The following is an 18,157-nucleotide window of genomic DNA, read 5'->3' as shown; positions in this document are numbered from 1 at the left end:
GAGCTTTGCGTACGTTATCACCTATATTTCTACACTAATATTCTAATATTTCCAGAACATAGACGAGTAATAAAAAAAAAGTTAAAAATACATGTTATTCGGCTATGAAGCTAATATACCATGATATGGCAAAGTTTAACATGCTAAACCTGGTTAAACGTCCTTTTTAAACAAATAATGCACATTTGGCCATTCAGAGTTTGTACGATGGAGTCCGACCAGCTCAAGCCTGGTCATGTTTTAAAAGCCTGTAAAGAGCTACATGAAGAAGTAGGTATTCTTTATGGTAAGCAAATGGTACAACTCCTTCTAAGGTAGTTGGTTTTACGGTAAAATATCTTCATCATCAAATGATTTAAAGGAGAGACCTAAATGACAGATTCCCCGTTCCAGCTGGTGTACAGCTGGGTGAGATATAGATGACAGATTTCCCGTTCTAGCTGCTGTCCAGCTGGGTGAGACATAGCTGACAGATTCCCCAGTCCAGCTGGGTGATATAGATGACAGATTCCCTGTTCCAGTTGGTGTCCTGCTGGGTGAGACATAGCTGACAGATTTCCCGTTCCAGCTGCTGTCCAGCTGGGTGAGACACAGAAGACCGATTTCCCGTTCTAGCTGGGTGAAACATAGCTTACATATTCCTCGTTCCAAATGCTGTCTCGCTGGGTGAGACACATGACAGATTCACTGTTCAAGCTGGTGCCCAGCTGGGTGAGACATAGATGACAGATTACTCGTTCAAGCTGGTGCCCAGCTGGGAGAGAACTAGATGACAGATTCCCCAGTCCAGCTGCTGTCTCGCTGGGTGAGACACAGATGACAGATTCCCGGTCCAGCTGGTGAGATATAAATGACAGATTCCCCGGTCCAGCTGCTGTCCAGCTGGGTGAGACACAGATGACAGATTCCCCGGTCCAGCTGGTGAGATATAAATGACAGATTCCCCGGTCCAGCTGCTGTCCAGATGACAGATTCCCTGTTCCAGCTGGGTGAGATATAAGTGACAGATTTCCCAGTCCAGCTGCTGTCCCGCTGGGTGAGTCATAGATGACAGATTCCTCGTTCCAGCTGGTGTCCAGCTGGGTGATATTGATGACAGATTCCCCGGTCCAGCTGGTGTCCAGCTGGGTGAGATATAGATGACAGATTCCCCGGTCCAGCTGCTGTCCTGCTGGGTGATATTGATGACAGATTCCCCGGTCCAGCTGGTGTCCAGCTGGGTGAGATATAGATGACAGATTCCCCGGTCCAGCTGCTGTCCTGCTGGGTGAGAAATAGATGACAGATTCCTCGTTCCAGCTGGTGTCCAGCTGGGTGATATTGATGACAGATTCCCCGGTCCAGCTGGTGTCCAGCTGGGTGAGATATAGATGACAGATTCCCCGGTCCAGCTGCTGTCCTGCTGGGTGAGACATAGATGACAGATTCCTTGTTGCAGCTGGTGTCCAGCTAGGTGAGACATAGATGCCAGATTCCTCGTTCCAGCTGAGTGGCCATGGCACTGGCTCTCTATTCATTCCAATGTAAGCTCCGAGCACATGCGAGCAAATGCAACGAAAATGGTTTGTACCGGAAAAAAAACGCTAATCCTTCTGTTACCTTCTGGCTTCTCTATTGACAAATGCAATTGAATTTATGGATAATTCAAAAGAATGCACACACTACACTAATGTCAGCCAGTCTAATGTCTGCATATTGGAAATGATCGCTGTGAAATCTATTTTTTTTCAGATGTTGCAGATGATATGCCTGTCATCTGGATGGATCTGTATAAGAAAATATATTTTAAAGTAAACTTCCTCTGTAGCAAACAAACAGAACTATTATTTGCCTCTGACATTGTAATTATGTTCTACATAAACTCTGGCTCTGCACCATAGTAAATAACAAAAATAACATATAAACGCCACAACACATTCTCCTTCAGGATAACAGTCTTGTAAATTCTGTTCCGATCTAATATTCATTTCTGCGCCTCGTGTGACATTTACAATGTTTGTAGTGACTTATGTCAATTTACTTCCCGTCAATTGTCTTCTTTTTTTCAGTGGGGGATATTTTGTTGTAATTCAACCTGCCTGACATTAAAAATCAGCAATGTGTTCACAGTGTCAGCGTAAAAAAAAAAAAAGAAAACGTATTACGCCGATGGCGGAAATGTGTAAAGATATATCATACTGTGATAGAGCATAAACAAAGATTCATTGCTGGGGATATACAAGTCGACACCTCGGGTTGGCGAATTAAAAACAAATCAGTGTCGGAATAGTTTACAAGGAAGACATTAAACGAGAGACTGGTAGGGTCTAAATTGATTTTCTTGTCTCTGTATTAACAGGAGATGGACAGAGAATAGATCAAAGTGTGATGTTCTTTTGTTATGTCACAAATGTAATTTCACATAATGTTTCCCTTTTCAACACTGTGGGAGTTCTTCCGTCACATTGCCAAACTTTAAAGCATCGCCATTTCCTTTGACCTGTGTTGAGTTGACCATGAAAGTGAATTCTCTCTCTTGCATTACATTCACCTACACTGAAATGTACCGATCTCATGATTTAAGTAGAACATACAATTATAGAAAGCCTTAGAGAAAAAATCCTGAGCCAAACACAGTCATTGATGCATCACGGTGCCTGGAAATAAAATACGACTAACGCGATGGTGGCTGCGCATTGTGGGTTATGGCGGAGCGTGAACATATAATCATGCAGTCCATAAAATGTCAGCCACCTCATTTATTACAGGGATTAATAGTGTGCTGTAAGTCACTCAGCGTGGTCACGGGAGTCCAAATCGATTGAGGCTTCTGACATATTGTGACAGTCTGCCAAACAAAAATATACAATTTTTATTTTGCAGGAGGTATAGATCATAAATTAGCAGTTTTCCTTTTACATATTTGTGAACAGACAGCAATGAATGTTTCCAAAAACCATTCTGTGAACCAGGATCTGAATTTAAAGGGAACTTGTCAGTAGTTGAAGGGTCATCAAACTAATTACACTGCTACGTAGGATAATAAAAAAAACAGCTCAACAAAACCATATTGGCTGAAAATGGATATTTCACCAAGGAGAAAATCAACTTTCAATCGTTATGTAAATGAGGCAGACTCCTGTGGCCAATTCCTCTGCGTTACTCCCTGGATTGAGTCCACCAGAATTTAACTGACACCTATTCAACGCCATAACAATATCAGCTACGCCAAACTGACGTCAGTCAAACCACTGTACTACAGAGATTGTGTACGGTAGCAGAGAATAAGGACCACCCTCGATGCTCACAGACTCCTTCATATGAAGATTTAAAGTTGATTTTCATCCAGTCCTACCCTCCAATCCTGACCAGAACGCTTACCTCCAGCTGAGCTCTGCGCTCCGCAATCACTCTCTCATCTTTGTTTCCAAAAAGTTTCTTTGGAGGAAATTCTAAGGTATTAAGCTGCAAAAGATGAGAGAAAATCATCAATAAACATTGCGAAAAATATTAGAACTTTTGCTTTAAATTACACTTTGCAGTAACAAAAGAAAAAGTTAAAAGACTCGTGAAGGCTCAGTGGTGCTAGCAAAGTGTAATTTGTCCCTTTAGCATTGTCGCTGATCACGTGACGACCTGTATGGTCGCAATCTATCTTTTATAGGTTATCTTACATTAATACGTCTCAATACCATAAGGCAATTTTGGGAAGTTGAAGGTTCTCGGTGTGAATGTGGAAGATAAAAACTATAGCTGTTGCTTGGCACTATCATGCCAACATGAAACAGAATCTTTATAAGAGGTTTCTAGTTACTCACGAATTTCATGCTTCAAATAATTCAGGATGTCTTTAAAGCACATAAAATAATAAAATTATACAATTCCCCTGCTCCTTGAGGTGAAGATGCAATGAGGCTTGACATACAAAAAAAAGTTTCATTAATCTACACTATTGGAGCAAAATATTGCCAATGTGTAGTTGCTTGTAAAGTGGTTGTCCACTAATCCCTTCTGAACCCCGATATTTCCCCACCGGTAGAACAGCAGCAGCTATACTCACCTTCAGTGCCAACGCTGTTTCTGCAATGTCAGCACTGGCTCTCCTGGGGATTGCGTGACATTGTGTCACACAATCCCTGAGGCCAATCAGCAACTGCAGCTCTTACTTCCTCTGGATGTCAAGTACGTACATAAGGGAGCATAGTAAATGCAACGTGATTCCCAGGAGAGCCAGTGTAGACACTGCTGGAATGGCGTCAGCATTGAAGGAGAGTAGAGATATTTTACTGGGGGGGAAACATAGGGATTCAGAAGGGGTTGTCAGAGTAGTGAACAACCCCTTTAATTCGCAGAGCCTGTCAATGTGTAATTCAGTTGAGGAAACATTGGATATCCCTTCACATTGCTCATGGTTTTCTCCTTTCAGTCATTTTAAGGGAGCCTTCCGTTCTAATCAAAATCTGTAACAATTTTAGCTTCTACAGCCTCTATGTATCACAGTACACAGATGGCTACAGAGGATTTTTACTAAGAGCTAAATTGCAAAATTGTTTTTACTATACATTTAACCTGCAGGCATAGCAAAGAGCTATACCTGCCATTCTCCCCCATGCTCACACTGGGAATAGTCTCTAGACATGGAGTAGGAGAGGAGAAAAACTCACTGAGTTCAGATTTTACCTAGATCTGTAATTCAATAGAGCAATGAAAACAGAATGAACTAGGCAGACAAGTCAGCACTTTCAGCATGGTGATAAAGATAGAAGTAAGCAAAATAAAGTTATGATGTATATCACAAAGCTTGATCAATAAAATAAGTGAATAAAGATATGGCCAAAATGTCGTTTTGATACAGATTTAATAGATACCTGTAGGGAAGAAATCTGCCTCCCAGTTTTTGCTTAACTCACGTCAGAGGTGCAATATCCTCTATGTGCATCAGGGTGGGACTGTAGGTAGGGTTTTCAGCTCTGCCGCGGCCCCTGTGCATTTGCATGAGCCTCTTGTTTTGTGCTAGTGCCAACCTTGCCGCTGGCGGCTCATGGACACATTCATCGCCAAGTGGTCTTCGACAAAATGGTGCCAAGGACAAGCTGAGGTGTCAATTTGCATATGCGGCACTGCCGTTGCCATTTTGCTGAAGACCATCGGATGTCAATAATATGCACATGAGCCGGCACCATTTTGCTGCAGACCACCGGGAGATGAATGAGTGCTAATGCCGCCAGCAGCAAGGGCGACGCTAGCACAAACTTGAAAAAAAAGCAGAGGGGCTGCGGCAGAGCCAGAAAACACTACACACAGCTCCGCCCAGATGCACAAAGAGGATATTGCACCAAAACACCTAACCAGAATTGAACAAGAACCTGGATGTGGATTTCTTGCCTACAATTATCTATTAAAACAGTATAAAATTGCCACTACGGATGGCCATACCTTTATTTTAACATTTTATATCATGATGAACGGTTTCTTTTAAGCTACTCTTTAAAGGGAATTTTTCAGGTGGTACGTGCAGTCCGATCTGTGGACAGTACAACAGCAGAATGATATATAGATTTGTGATAAAAGATTCAGTAAAGCTTTTAATTTACTCAAAATCCCTGGAATGCAGCCAAGTACAGTAGGCCGTGCTACTCAGTGATTCTCCGCTTTTTCTGTATGCACAGTCATACAGGAAGACTGCCAGTCACCTATTAGGACCTCCCACTGATCTTTATGCATAGAAACACCGGGGATTTGAATTAACAACATGCAAGGTTTACTCAAACTTCCCACAAAAAAGTATATAAATCTGATCAGCTCCTCTTACTTTATGACATCCTTTCTGCACATCAGATACCATTTTCAACAAGTCAGATCCCGTTAAACACGATTGGGTACCACCTACAACCTCCATTGGCTCAGAATGCCACTCGAGCAATATCATATATACTTTGAAGGGAATAAACTAAAATAAATATAGAAATGATATAAATGGAAGAGTGACTGCTCATTTTAAATACTAATAAATGTAAAGATAACACTGACAAAATGAGTCGACGATGAATACATAGAAAAGTAACAAAGATTAAAGCTGTCAATATAAATGGCTATTTGCATAAAAATAATTGAAAGGGCTAAAATAAGATTGATGCTCGAGATCAACATCCAAGGGATTTCTGTTGGCTGATGGTTTCAGGGCACGGAGAAATATAGTAAATTTGATAAAGAGTGTTGGTGTAAAGTTAATGAGGGCTAAAATTAAACATGTACTGGAGAGATAAATCACTGGTAGATGTGCGTAATTGGAGTTACAACACGCCATATATTCCCTTATAGTGCTCCATGTTAATGGCTCAGAAAATGAAGTTAAAGCACAAAGGGCAATGGGCAGAAGGCAAACTAAATGATCTCAAATGATAGAAAAAGGTGAGAACAACCAAGAGTAGGAGGTAGAAAGGATCAATAAATGAGGGGCAGATGAAGACATTATTTATAGAACTGTTTGAGGAGAAGGAGGTGTTCATTTCCATAGCACAGCCTGGGAGAGGGACTAACGAGCAGTGTCTCTCAACGGCAGACGCAGGCCAGCTAAGTATTAGGATAATTTATCAGGTTTATCCAAGATTGCTTTATTCAATGGACCTAAAAATTAACAGGCAGGTACTAACAAATCTAACATACTAAGTATTACTATAATGAAGACCCTTATTCTAGCTGTGGCGACTAACTAAAGGGGATGTCACCCGATTTCACAATTCAAACTGCATACGAAACAGGTCTTAGACTAGATAGGCATGCTGTCATAACGTTGAAAATAAAAATACATTAGTTCAGCTGTATAGTCTATTGTTTATGTAAGTTTAAGTCACTCTCCGCCCTTTCAGCTTCATTGACAGCTCCTCAGCGTCCCTCCTCCCTGCTGGTATCTCGCACTGCTCAGTACAGTCTGCAGCTATCACTCAGGATGGGTGGGTGGAGATTGAATACACATGAACTGCATGAGCTCTCACTAGCTGGATTATCAAAGGCTCATCTAAATATCAGGATTATATACATTCTGCCTTGGGTTTTCAGTGTAAGTACACCTGCCTTATCAGGCCTAATCGATTGTTTTAATATATACACTTCTGAAACCTAGAGACAGATTCACTTTAATATGATGCACTACATGGATCGTTGCAGTTAAAGGGTTTTATGCTAAAACATTATTTATAAAGCAAAGTTAACATAATAGTATATTATTGACATTTGAACATCTAGATAATTTGGATCCATCATTTAAGCCGCAAGTTTCTAAACACAACTTAGTCAATGTGGAAAATAAAATGTTAATTTGTCTCATTAAATCGGGAGATCAATATACAACATCCTAAAAGTTCATAAAATGCACAGAAAACTTCATCCATTACCACTGAGAGGGTGGAAATGACGGACGACAGCAAGGGGACTGGCAAGATGAAGATCTGAGATGCCATACATGATTTATCAGTAAAAACACGAGAGGCCAAAGGCAATAAACCACCGTAACGGCGACAAGTGTATACACAGAAAAAGTGGTCAGCAGTTTTGGGTGCTGTAATTAGTGTACATGATAGATCAACTCATTAGAGCAATTTCATTGTGCATCTATTAACAAAGTAAAGTGAGATCTCACAAATCTCAATGAACGGTACTGCACTATCCGTGGTTCAGCAATATATTCTACTTATCTGGATTAACTATGAACACCTAGAAGAATAGTACTGAAGAACAATCTATCACTAGATTATTACTCTCCGCACGCAAAAATAACACTATATTGTGGATGAGAAACACAAGGGACACAATCTTATTTGAAGAATACCTTAATTTTCTCACATAATACCAATATAGTGTATGGGAAGTAATTATTAGGGTGACAGGTCAACTGGAGATGTCCTGCACTGTGCAGCTATGGCCTTCGCTGCTGCTCTATTCCTTCAGGTTATGGCATTAAAGGGAACCTGTCAGCAGGACTGTGCACAGTAACCGACAGTGTCAGGTCGGTGTCGTTATACTGATTAAAATGATACTTGGGTGATGAAATCCGTCTTGCGGTTGTTGTTTAATCTTTATTTGTAGTTTTCGATTAATTATATGCTCGTGCTCCGGGGTGGCCTGTGGCGGGGCTTTATGAGGTGCTCTGCTTACTTATTCAGCCTTATGGGCTTAGGACAGGTCACTGATCCCTCACTGACCTGCCCATTATTTACATACTGCATAGAATATTGTTGGCTTAGAAAACAATGAACTTCAGTAAAATAGCACCGGCATGCGCACTATCATCTTGCCGATAGATGCTACTGCACATGCGCCGCCATTTTGCTGCAGTCAATTTCTTTTTTTACTCCAATAAAATGGCCAATGTCAGCACTTGAGCAGTAGCATCTATCGGCAAGGGATAGATGCTACTGTGCATGCGCCGCCAGCGCCATTTTGCTGTAAGGAAAAAAAAAAATGGGCTGAGGCAAAATGGCGCCGGCCAGCGATAGATGTGCATGCACCAGCACCATTTTGCTGAAGATACGTTTTTTTTCTCCAAGCCAACATTATTATATGTAGTATGTAAAATAGGAGACAGGTCACTGTAGGATCAACAACCTATCATAAGCCCATACAGCTGCATATGTAAGCAGAGCAACACATACAGCCTCGCCCACAAGCCGCTCCGGAGCACAAGAATTTCATTAACTGAAAACTAAAAATACAGATCAAGCATCAATCACAAGATGGATTTCATCAACCCAGGTATCATTTTCATCAGTGTAATGGTGCCAACCAGACAGTGTCTGTAGTTTACTTAACAAAACCCTGCTGACAGGTTCGATTTAAAGTGAAATGGTCACATGAAAAAAAGCATTTCTGATTTCAGCCACAGAGGTGGCGCCGATTCAGTCTCCGCTCTTTGTATAGATAGCGGTAGCTGTAACTGTGCCTACGTCACAGACTTAAAGCAGGCTCAGCATTAGGGGCGACTCTCAGTTAGTGCCAGGGATATGGTTGCAGCCACCGTTCTCTATACATAGTGTGGAGACTCAACCCCTCAACCCACACCCACAGCACCCCAGTGACTGAAACCCAAAAGTTACTGAGGTATAAAGTTAATTTCCTACCGGCATCGAGACTCGAAGTGCAGGCAACGGACAGTTTCAGAACGCTATTAACCTGCAGATTAACTTCAAATCTGCAGGCTAATAGCATTTTTTCATGTGACCGGTTCCCTTTACGTTTCTATGTGAATTAACCCCCAAAGATGATACCAGGCAGGTGCTATTTTACAAAGAAGTTGTCCTCACATGACTTGCCTGCTTATTGCCCTTCATAGCCTGTCCTGGCTCATGTTCTTTGTTTATTATCCCTGAGTTTACAGAGAATCTGTCAGTAGGATCAACCCTCCTAATTTTTTTATGGGAGCATGTGGATCATAGGATGCTGAATAAAATTATACAATGATATTTGAGATGTGATGTCTTATTTCAGAGAAATCCACATTTTTTCTTATATATAAATGAGCTGTTCAGGATGATGGGCCAAACACTGATCAGCATGAGAATCTGTCTCCAGAGACTACTGTACAAAAAGGGTTTTACCAGTGTTATATGTAACGGCCACTCTCCTGGTCTCGATGCAGAGCTGTGTGTGATTATACCTGACACATCTGCAGGTTCCTCTCAGCTTCAATCTCACATGCAGACAAAAGCAGAGCACAGAAAGCTACAAAAAATGTGGTAGCTTGGGATGTTCATTTACTGCTCTATTTGAGGATCACGGTGGAAATGAAATGCCGAGAGACAAAGAAAACACTATATTAAGGGTCACCAATCTAACCCAAAAAGAGGTGCGAAACTGGGTAAATAAGATTAAAATATAAAAATCTCTGGGTCCGGATGGCATACACCCACGAGTACAAAGAGAATTAAGAAATGTAATAGACAAGCCATTATTTTGTATATTTAGGGACTCTATAGCAATGGGGGTCTGTTTCACAGGACTGGCGCATAACAAATGTGGTACCAATATTCAAAAAGGACTCTAAGGCTGGGTTCACACGTAGCGGAACTCTTGCGGAAATTACCGCGAGAATTCCGGAATTCCATTCCGCGGGAAAATCGCTTTTTAAATTCCCGCGATTTTCCCGCGGAAAAACTAGCATTTTGCAAGCGTAATTAGCTTGCAGAATTGCTAGCGTTTTCCAAGCGATCTGGAGCATCGCTTGGAGAACTGATTGACAGGTTGGTCAAACTCGTCAAACATAGTGTTTCACGAGTGTGACCAACTTTTTACTATTGAGGCCGCCTATGCAGCATCAATAGTAAAAGATAGAATGTAAAAAATAATAATAAAAAAATATTTTTGATTTTCCCCCCCTCCAACGTCCCGCGCAGCCTTCCCGACTCTCTCAACGCTCCCGGTCCCAGTAATTGCGGTCATTTGCGATGACGTCGCGCGAATGACCGCGAGACTTCGCGATCCCGCGAGAACGGATGTCATCGCTCGCAAAGGCTTACTGGGACCGGGAGCGTGGAGAGAGGCGGGAAGGCTGCGCGGGACGTCGGAAGGTGAGAATAACAATATTTTTTATTTTAAATTCTGTTTATTACAGGGATATGGTACCCAAAGCCCGGGGGACAGTCTCCTCTCCTCCGGACCGTGGGTACCATCCGCAAATGTTCTGCTTACTTTTCGCATGGTGTGCACAGCCACATGCGGAAAGTAAGCAGAACAATGCATTCCTATGGGTGCGGGATTGCCGCGATTCCGCAAAATTAATGAGCATGCTGCGTTTTTTACCGCGAAGCAATTCCACCGCGGTAAAAAACGCAGCATTAGCACAGCATTGCGGAATCTCATAGGAATGCATGGGATGCTTATTTTTCACGTTTTCGCGGCAAAATAGCGCGGTTAAAACTGCCGCGGAAATGCGAAAAAAACGCCACGTGTGAACTCAGCCTAAAAGTGAACCTGGAAATTCAAGACCAGCAAGTCTAACCTCTATGGTTGGTAAAATATTTAAAGGGTTTCTGGGGGGATGTTATTCTGGATTATCTCAATGAGAATAACTGTTTAACTCCATATCAGCATGGGTTTATGGGGAATCACTCCTGTCAAACCAATCTAATCAGTTTTTATGAAGAGGTAAGCTATAGACCGGACCAAGGTGAGTCATTGGACGTGGTATATATTGGTTTTTTCAAAAGCATTGGATACCGTGCCACATAAGAGGTTGGTACACAAAATGAGAATGCTGGGTCTGGGGGAAAATGTGTGTAAATGGGTAAGTAACTGGCTTAGTGATAGAAAGCAGAGGGTGGTTATAAATGGTATATTCTCTAACTGGGTCGCTGTGAACAGTGAGGTACCACTGGGGTCGGTGTTGGGACCTATCCTCTTCAACATATTTAACCCTCCGTCAGGAACAATGGATCTGACAGGCGCAGCTCTTCTACTTTCATTTCTCCCTTCTCACCAGATTTTCAGGAAACCCCCTCCCTCTAGATAGTCTCCTGGCTCTAGCTGCTGTGTGAAACCTGATACCACAGTTGGTCTGCAGAGCTTCAGGAAGGAAGATATAGCTGTGCTGGCTTCTTAGGCTCATTGGTCCCGAACACATCACACTTTATAAGGTTGGTATGTAATGTTTTTAGTCATTACTATTGTTTATTTAGCTTGTTTTATGAATGGATAGAGAAAGGTTTGTGGATATTTCATATAAATAAGGCAGATTTTCTTACAAATGAAAGTGTACTTCTCAGGAGTTTTGAAATTTGTGTATATCAAAGTCATTACTTTTATGTTGAGTAAATGGGTTTGTTTTGCACCTGATAATGTGTAGTCTCTTATTACATCCCTATGAAGGTCTCTGATCACTTTTAGATCACTGAAATTGAGAAAATTAGATATTCTAGGCATTTTTCTAGCCTGCGCTTGACAGGCACATTGTTCCATTACGAGTTAGTGCGAATATTGTTCCTGACGGAGGGTTAATAGCAATCTGGTAGAAGGTTTACACAGAAAAATATCAATATTTGCAGATCATACAAAACTATGTAAAGCAGTCAATACAAGAGATGATAGCATTCTGCTACAGATGGATCTGGATAGGTTGGAAACTTGAGCCGATAGGTGGCAGATGCGGTTTAACAATGAAAAATGTAAGGTTATACACATGGGAAGAAGAAATCAATATCACAATTACACACTGAACGGGAAACCACTGGGTAAATCTGACATGAACAAGGACTTGGGGATCCTAGTTAATGGTAAACTTACCTGTAGCAGTCAGTGCCAAGCAGCGGCTGCTAAGGCAAACAAGATCATAGGGTGCATTAAGAGAGGTCTGGATACACATGATGAGAGCATCATACTGCCTCTGTACAAATCTCTGGTTAGACCGCACATGGAGTACTGTGTACAATTTTGGGCACCGATGCTTAGGAAGGATATAATGGAACTAAAGCAAGTACAAAGGAGGGCGACAATAAAGGGGATGGGGGACCTACAATACTCGGAGAGATTAGGAAAATTAGGACTATTTAGTCTAGAAAAAAGACAACTGAGGGGGGATCTAATAACCATGTATAAGTATATACGGGGACAATACAAATATCTCTCCGAGGATCTGTTTGTACCAAGGAAGATGATGGACAACAAGGGGACATTCTCTGCGGCTGGAGGAGAGAAGGTTTTTCCACCAACATAGAAGAGGATTTTTTTACTGTTAGGGCAGTGAGAATCTGGAATTCCTTGCCTGAGGAGGTGGTGGTGGCAAACTCAGCTGAGGGATTGAAGAGATGCCTGGATGTCTTCCTGGAGCGTCACAATATTGTATGCTACAGTTATTAGGTTCCTTCGAAGGAGGTAGATCTAGGGATTTATTCTGATGCAATATAGGCTGAACTGGATGGACAAATGTCTTTTCGGCCTTGCTATGCTACTATTATCTGACTCTTGACTTCATTCTGACCATGTTCCTGTGTTTTCGCTGGGCTTGATACCACAGTCTTGGTGATGACCCTTGGCTCTGTTCTTTACTGTGATACTAATGCCAATCCATGACTATTCTGGGGACAGCAACACAGGGATACTCCTGCAAAACATGGTGGTGTGGGAAGGTGGGTGAATTAGGGAGAATATTAGGAAATCTCCTAAAATCTGTCACTTCCTTATCTCCCAGTTTAGCCTGTTCCAAAAAAATTACAAGGTAAAAAAATAAAAATTTCAATTAGGACTGTGGAGCAAGGAAGCCAAGGTTACGACTCGGGTAAAATCAGGGCTGTGGAGCCAGGAAGCCAAGGTTACAACTCGGACTAAATCAGGGCTGTGGAGCCAGGAAGCTAAGGTTATGACTAGAGTAAAATCAAGGTTGTGGACCCAGGAAGCCAAGGTTATGACTCGGGTAAAATCAGATGTGGAGCCAGGAAGCCAAGGTTACGGCACCTTTATTGTTCCACACTCTGACTCCTTCATAAACAGCTATTAGTAATAACAATGTTACTGTAATACAATGGCTTTATCATCACTATTACCAGGAACCTTAGATTTTTTTTTAACCATTTTTAGACTTGTCGATATTCTGATAAAGATTAACAAATTAATCAATATTAACAAAGGATCATTTTATTATTTTTCTTTTTTTTTTTTAAAGCTGGCATTGGGGTCAGTAAATTTCTACTGACTTTGATTCTACCCAAACTAGCTCCAACTCCAGAGACCCAAGTAAAATGTAACCAAGCATGCAATTTTTAGAAGTTTGCATAGCAGGCCACCAGTAAATGTTATAATCCATCACCACAAATGGAGTGATTTTTAAAACTCCAACAGATCATACAGCTCTATATTATAGTTCCACTATTTTCCATGTTTGGTCACCCCCATCTATCCCCTTTTCTAAAACATGCCTACAGGTCTGTGTGCAGCCTGCAACACTGGAGCCACAGACGTGCATGGCAGCTGTATAGACATCTACATCCCCTGTTCTTTGATTGACAGCTTTGGCTTTACAGGAGTCAGAGAAGAGCAAATATAGGTGGTAAAAAAGTAGGTTCAAAGGTGCACTGAACAAGCCAAATGTGCACTTACTGCTCGTGCTTAGTTTGAAAAATCATTTTATACTGACAGTTTTCCTTTAAATTTTGCATTTTAGCTTCACTGGAGCAATAAGTATATTGGATGAAAAGTGTAAATTCCGTAAAAAAATGGCTTCCTACAGTAGCTCAAGTAAAATGTTTCATCCTCTATTGTTTATAGAGAAAATATAAAATATGCAGAATGACTGGATGTACAAACAATGTCTTCGGCAAACTGGCTCCAGTCAAATTGCCCATACTGCCCTGTTTACAAATGTTAATCCAATTTCTCATTAAAACCATAAATATAATAAAAAGGTTCCTCAAACATTGCAGTCCAAGTACCTTAACTTAAAAGAACCAAGATTGTATATTTCCATTAATTACTTTCTCTTCAAGGCAGCAATGGATTATAGGAGTTTTGTTATTAGTTTTTGACAGCAAGTTCAAATATAGCTAAAAGAATAAAGAGAAGTCTGCGTCGTCTACAGCCGTAGGAAACGTCTGGATTTACTTTCTAGTGAGGAATGAAAGCGGGAACTTTGCCTACTTTACTTTTTGAAGACTTGACAAAAGTAACTTGCACAACCTTGCTTGGGAACGCTTACAATTCCGCTGTTCAGAAAGAATATAAAGCCATTATAAACAGGTAATAAAATGAAATTTGCTTATTTCAAGGACTTCTTCCTAATGCTAGATATTTTGAGCACGGCCACGAACAGCTGGAAACCATTCACAAGAAAAATGTTTAAACATCTAAACGTAGAAATGAGGTGACCCAACTTCCTTGACATGCAGCAGGAAATGAGATCAAACCTTGTGTCTTATTCCAAGGAGTGTCCCACTTGTAGAGTACGATATGTGAACTCATTAGTATTATGAGAAAAGTTTGGAGGACACTATATATACCACGAATGGCAGTCCATCATGCTGAATTTGAGGACTCATTAGTCCAGACTTTCTATAGAACCCAAATTATCCCTTCAACAGTCAGTAATATTGGACTATGCTCCTTGTAATGTACTGGCTTTTCAAATGTTCTTTTGACCATGTCTGATATCCATGGGTCCTCACTACAGACTTTTCAATCTTGAACTGTGAAGCTTATACAGTGTTTTCTACCTGGGTAACGCCAGATTGATATGCTTTATGGACCCCATGTGCATCCCAAATTTTCTGTAATCGTTCTCTATTTGGAACATATTTTTGTCACTGTTGTATCGTTTTACATACTCCATTTGCATTATTCTGACAGTCTAATCCCCACAAATAAGTTATTTAACAGTGCTGTAGCTTGGCGTTGCCAGTGCCAGGGGCAATGCAGGTACTGCACCCCCTAACCCAATAATAATGCCCCTCTATGTGTCCACCTAAAACCACACAATGCCCTCTCAGTGCTACCTTAAAAACAGAGGATAGTCTACGCACTCCTTTATCCATACAATGCCTGACTGCTCCCATTAGAAAGTATGAATGTCTCAAAGCAATGATTCCCTCGATGGCTCCCTTCAAACAGTAATAATGACTCCTCCTCTATGCTACCCCCTCCACACACAGATGCAAAAAAATAAAAAAAAGTTTTACCTGCTAGGTCACCGGCAGGCGATAGACTGACATCTGACATCTTGTAGGTGAAAGGCCTACTTCAATGGGTGTGTTACTTATCAAATATTTTTGATAGCCTGGATGGATGGGAATACGATAATAGGCATCCTTTAAATCGATTACCACCATAAAATAGTTGTGATGTAGAAGTTTTATGGCTGTAGTCACTGACTCCATTTTGAAGGTATGAGTTTCCACCCATCGATTGAGACCTCTGAGATTTTTTTATTATAAAGAAGAGGGGCGAGTAGAACCCCTCCCCTTCTGTCCGTTCAGGACTTCGGACAAGACCTGTTTGTCTAGCAGATTCAAATTTCTGTTTCTAGGGCCAATTGTTCTCCTATCCCCTCCTGATGGGGGTTATTACAAAAGTTGCTCTTGGCTGATGACAAAATTGTATCTTCAGGCCTTCCTTCACTATGTTTAGGATCCAAGTGTTGGAAGAGAGGTTTTCCCAGGCCTGACCAAAAAGTGACAACCTCCCCACTCTGGGATTCTGGCATCATTGTGGGGATTTCTTGGATGAAGAGGCGGACCCGCCGCACATGAATCCGGAGTCCTTTTTTCTCCTATCCTCCAATTTTCTCTTTTCTCCTAGAGGACAGCCCCTGCTGATTTTTTTGATTTCATCAAAAAGATGGCCTTCTCTGATCCACTGGGAACCTGGGAAAGCCTTTCTTCCTATCACTCGCTTTCGCTAGGATGTCATCCAGATTCTTCTCGAACAGAAAGTGGCCATCACACGGCAGAGAGCACAGCTTGACCTTGGACTGTAGATCACCTGGACAGCCTTTAAGCCATAAGGTGCGTCTTGCAACGTTCGATAACCCAGCCTGCCTCATGGAATCAGCAGATGTGTCAGCCAAAAAATCTGTCAACCCATGTAAAAGATACATATCAGATAGGATCTTCTCCCTCGGCACTTTAGAAGCGAGTTGTTCCTCAAGCTGCTGGAGCCAGATCATTAAGGCCGGTTTCACACTTGCGTTTAGGGCCGCAGCATCAGCCTGCGCACGGCCGCTGCTAAGCCCTGCCCCCTGCCGCGCCTCCTCCAGTAGCTCCGCCTCCGGGCGCATGACGCTGCATGCGTCATCTATCTTTATCACTGAGGTGCGCCGAGTGCAACCAAATTGCAACAGGCCTGCATCCTCAGTAATAAAGATAGGGGACGCATGCAGCGTCATGCGCCCGGAGGCGGAGCTACCGGAGGAGGCTCGGCAGGGGGCGGGGCTTAGCGGCGGCCGTGCGCAAGCCGACGCTGCAGCCCTAAACGCAACTGTGAAACCGGCCTAAGGAATGTGCCATGCAAGTTCCAGCTATTGGGGATTTTAATCCCCCTGCTGCATCTTCCCATGTATGTCTCAGGTAAGAATCTGCTTTTTTATCTAACAGGTCCCTAAGTCCTCTAAGGGCAACACCGTTTTTATGGACAACCTGGACACTGCCTCATCAATTTTTGGGACCTTGTCCCACATCTCCGTACCCTTTACCTCAAAAGGATACCTCCTTTTAGAGGAGTAGGGCAGGGCTCCTGATTTTTCCAGCTTCTTCCACTCTCTATTAATGAGCGCTCGGACCTTGTCATTAACTGGGAAGGTTCGCTTTCTCCTCTCCTGCAATCCCTTAAACAGAACATCGTCCAGGATTTAGCCATTTTTTCTTCCTTTAGACCCACCATTATCCTCATGGCTTTAAGAAGACCGTCCGTGTTTTCTATGGGAAAAAATGGTTTACCTCCCGTGTCATTGTCTGAGGAGGAGGAGGAAGTGGAATCAGCATGCATTCGACCATGGGACGAGACCGAGGAAGAGTGAGATAGATGGAAAATCTTCAAACCCCTTCTTCCCTTTCTTAAGTAGGGTTTTAAGGGAGCCCTCCACTTCCGACCTAATAGCCGACCAAAGGCTAGCTGCAAAATTTGGGGTCTCCTCCGCAATAGCTCTCTGGATGCAGTTGGAACACAAGTCCTTCTGCCAATCCCTTGCTAGGGGAATTTTTCACAGGGCACAGACTCTTATTTTTCTTTGCCCTGGATTTCTTAGGCCTTTCCTACAGATTCAAGCAGACAATAGGGGCCTATTAATCACCTAGCTAACATTCACGAAGATCACTCACCACCCGCCGATAAACAAGGGTACTGGACTCGGAGACTGTGGAGGTACACACAACGTGCCTTCTCTGGACACCGAGGCGTCCCCAATTTTGTGACAGGAGCGAGTGCTACCTTCTGTCACTTGACCGACCTGTCACCTTTATGATCCTGCTGTCGATGAGCCGCAGACTATGCTGGAGATTGTGGCGGTGGCGATAGCGACTGCCGCTGCTCTGGCTCCATCTTTGCCGGCAGCCTGATTCCTTGGCATCCACCTTAAAACAGGCGGCCTCAATTTCTGGTGAGATATGCCTCTCCCCTCCGCGACCACCGGATGGACCACACACCTTCAATCAGGAAAAAAAGCCGTCCAGCATTGCACTGTGAGCCATGTTCTCGGCGCCTTTCTGAC

General features: G+C 42.4%; 1 protein-coding gene across 4 annotated transcripts in view; it reads right to left on the bottom strand.

Annotated features, from left to right (window-relative positions):
- KIF16B (kinesin family member 16B) overlaps nt 1–18,157 on the bottom strand; it is a 538,624-nt gene that overhangs the window by 138,660 nt on the left and 381,807 nt on the right. For all 4 annotated transcript variants that reach the window (XM_073553806.1, XM_073553804.1, XM_073553805.1 and 1 more), the window contains one exon: nt 3,361–3,444. In XM_073553806.1, coding sequence (XP_073409907.1) covers nt 3,361–3,444 — 84 coding nt within the window. The remainder of the gene's footprint in view (nt 1–3,360; nt 3,445–18,157) is intronic.

The sequence above is a fragment of the Dendrobates tinctorius genome, unplaced genomic scaffold, assembly GCF_039654945.1.
Source record: "Dendrobates tinctorius isolate UK_male_01 unplaced genomic scaffold, ASM3965494v1 ptg000203l, whole genome shotgun sequence".
Taxonomy (NCBI): Eukaryota; Metazoa; Chordata; class Amphibia; order Anura; family Dendrobatidae; genus Dendrobates; species Dendrobates tinctorius.
Note: the sequence above shows the minus strand (reverse complement) of the source record. Positions and strands in the feature narration are given on the sequence as shown.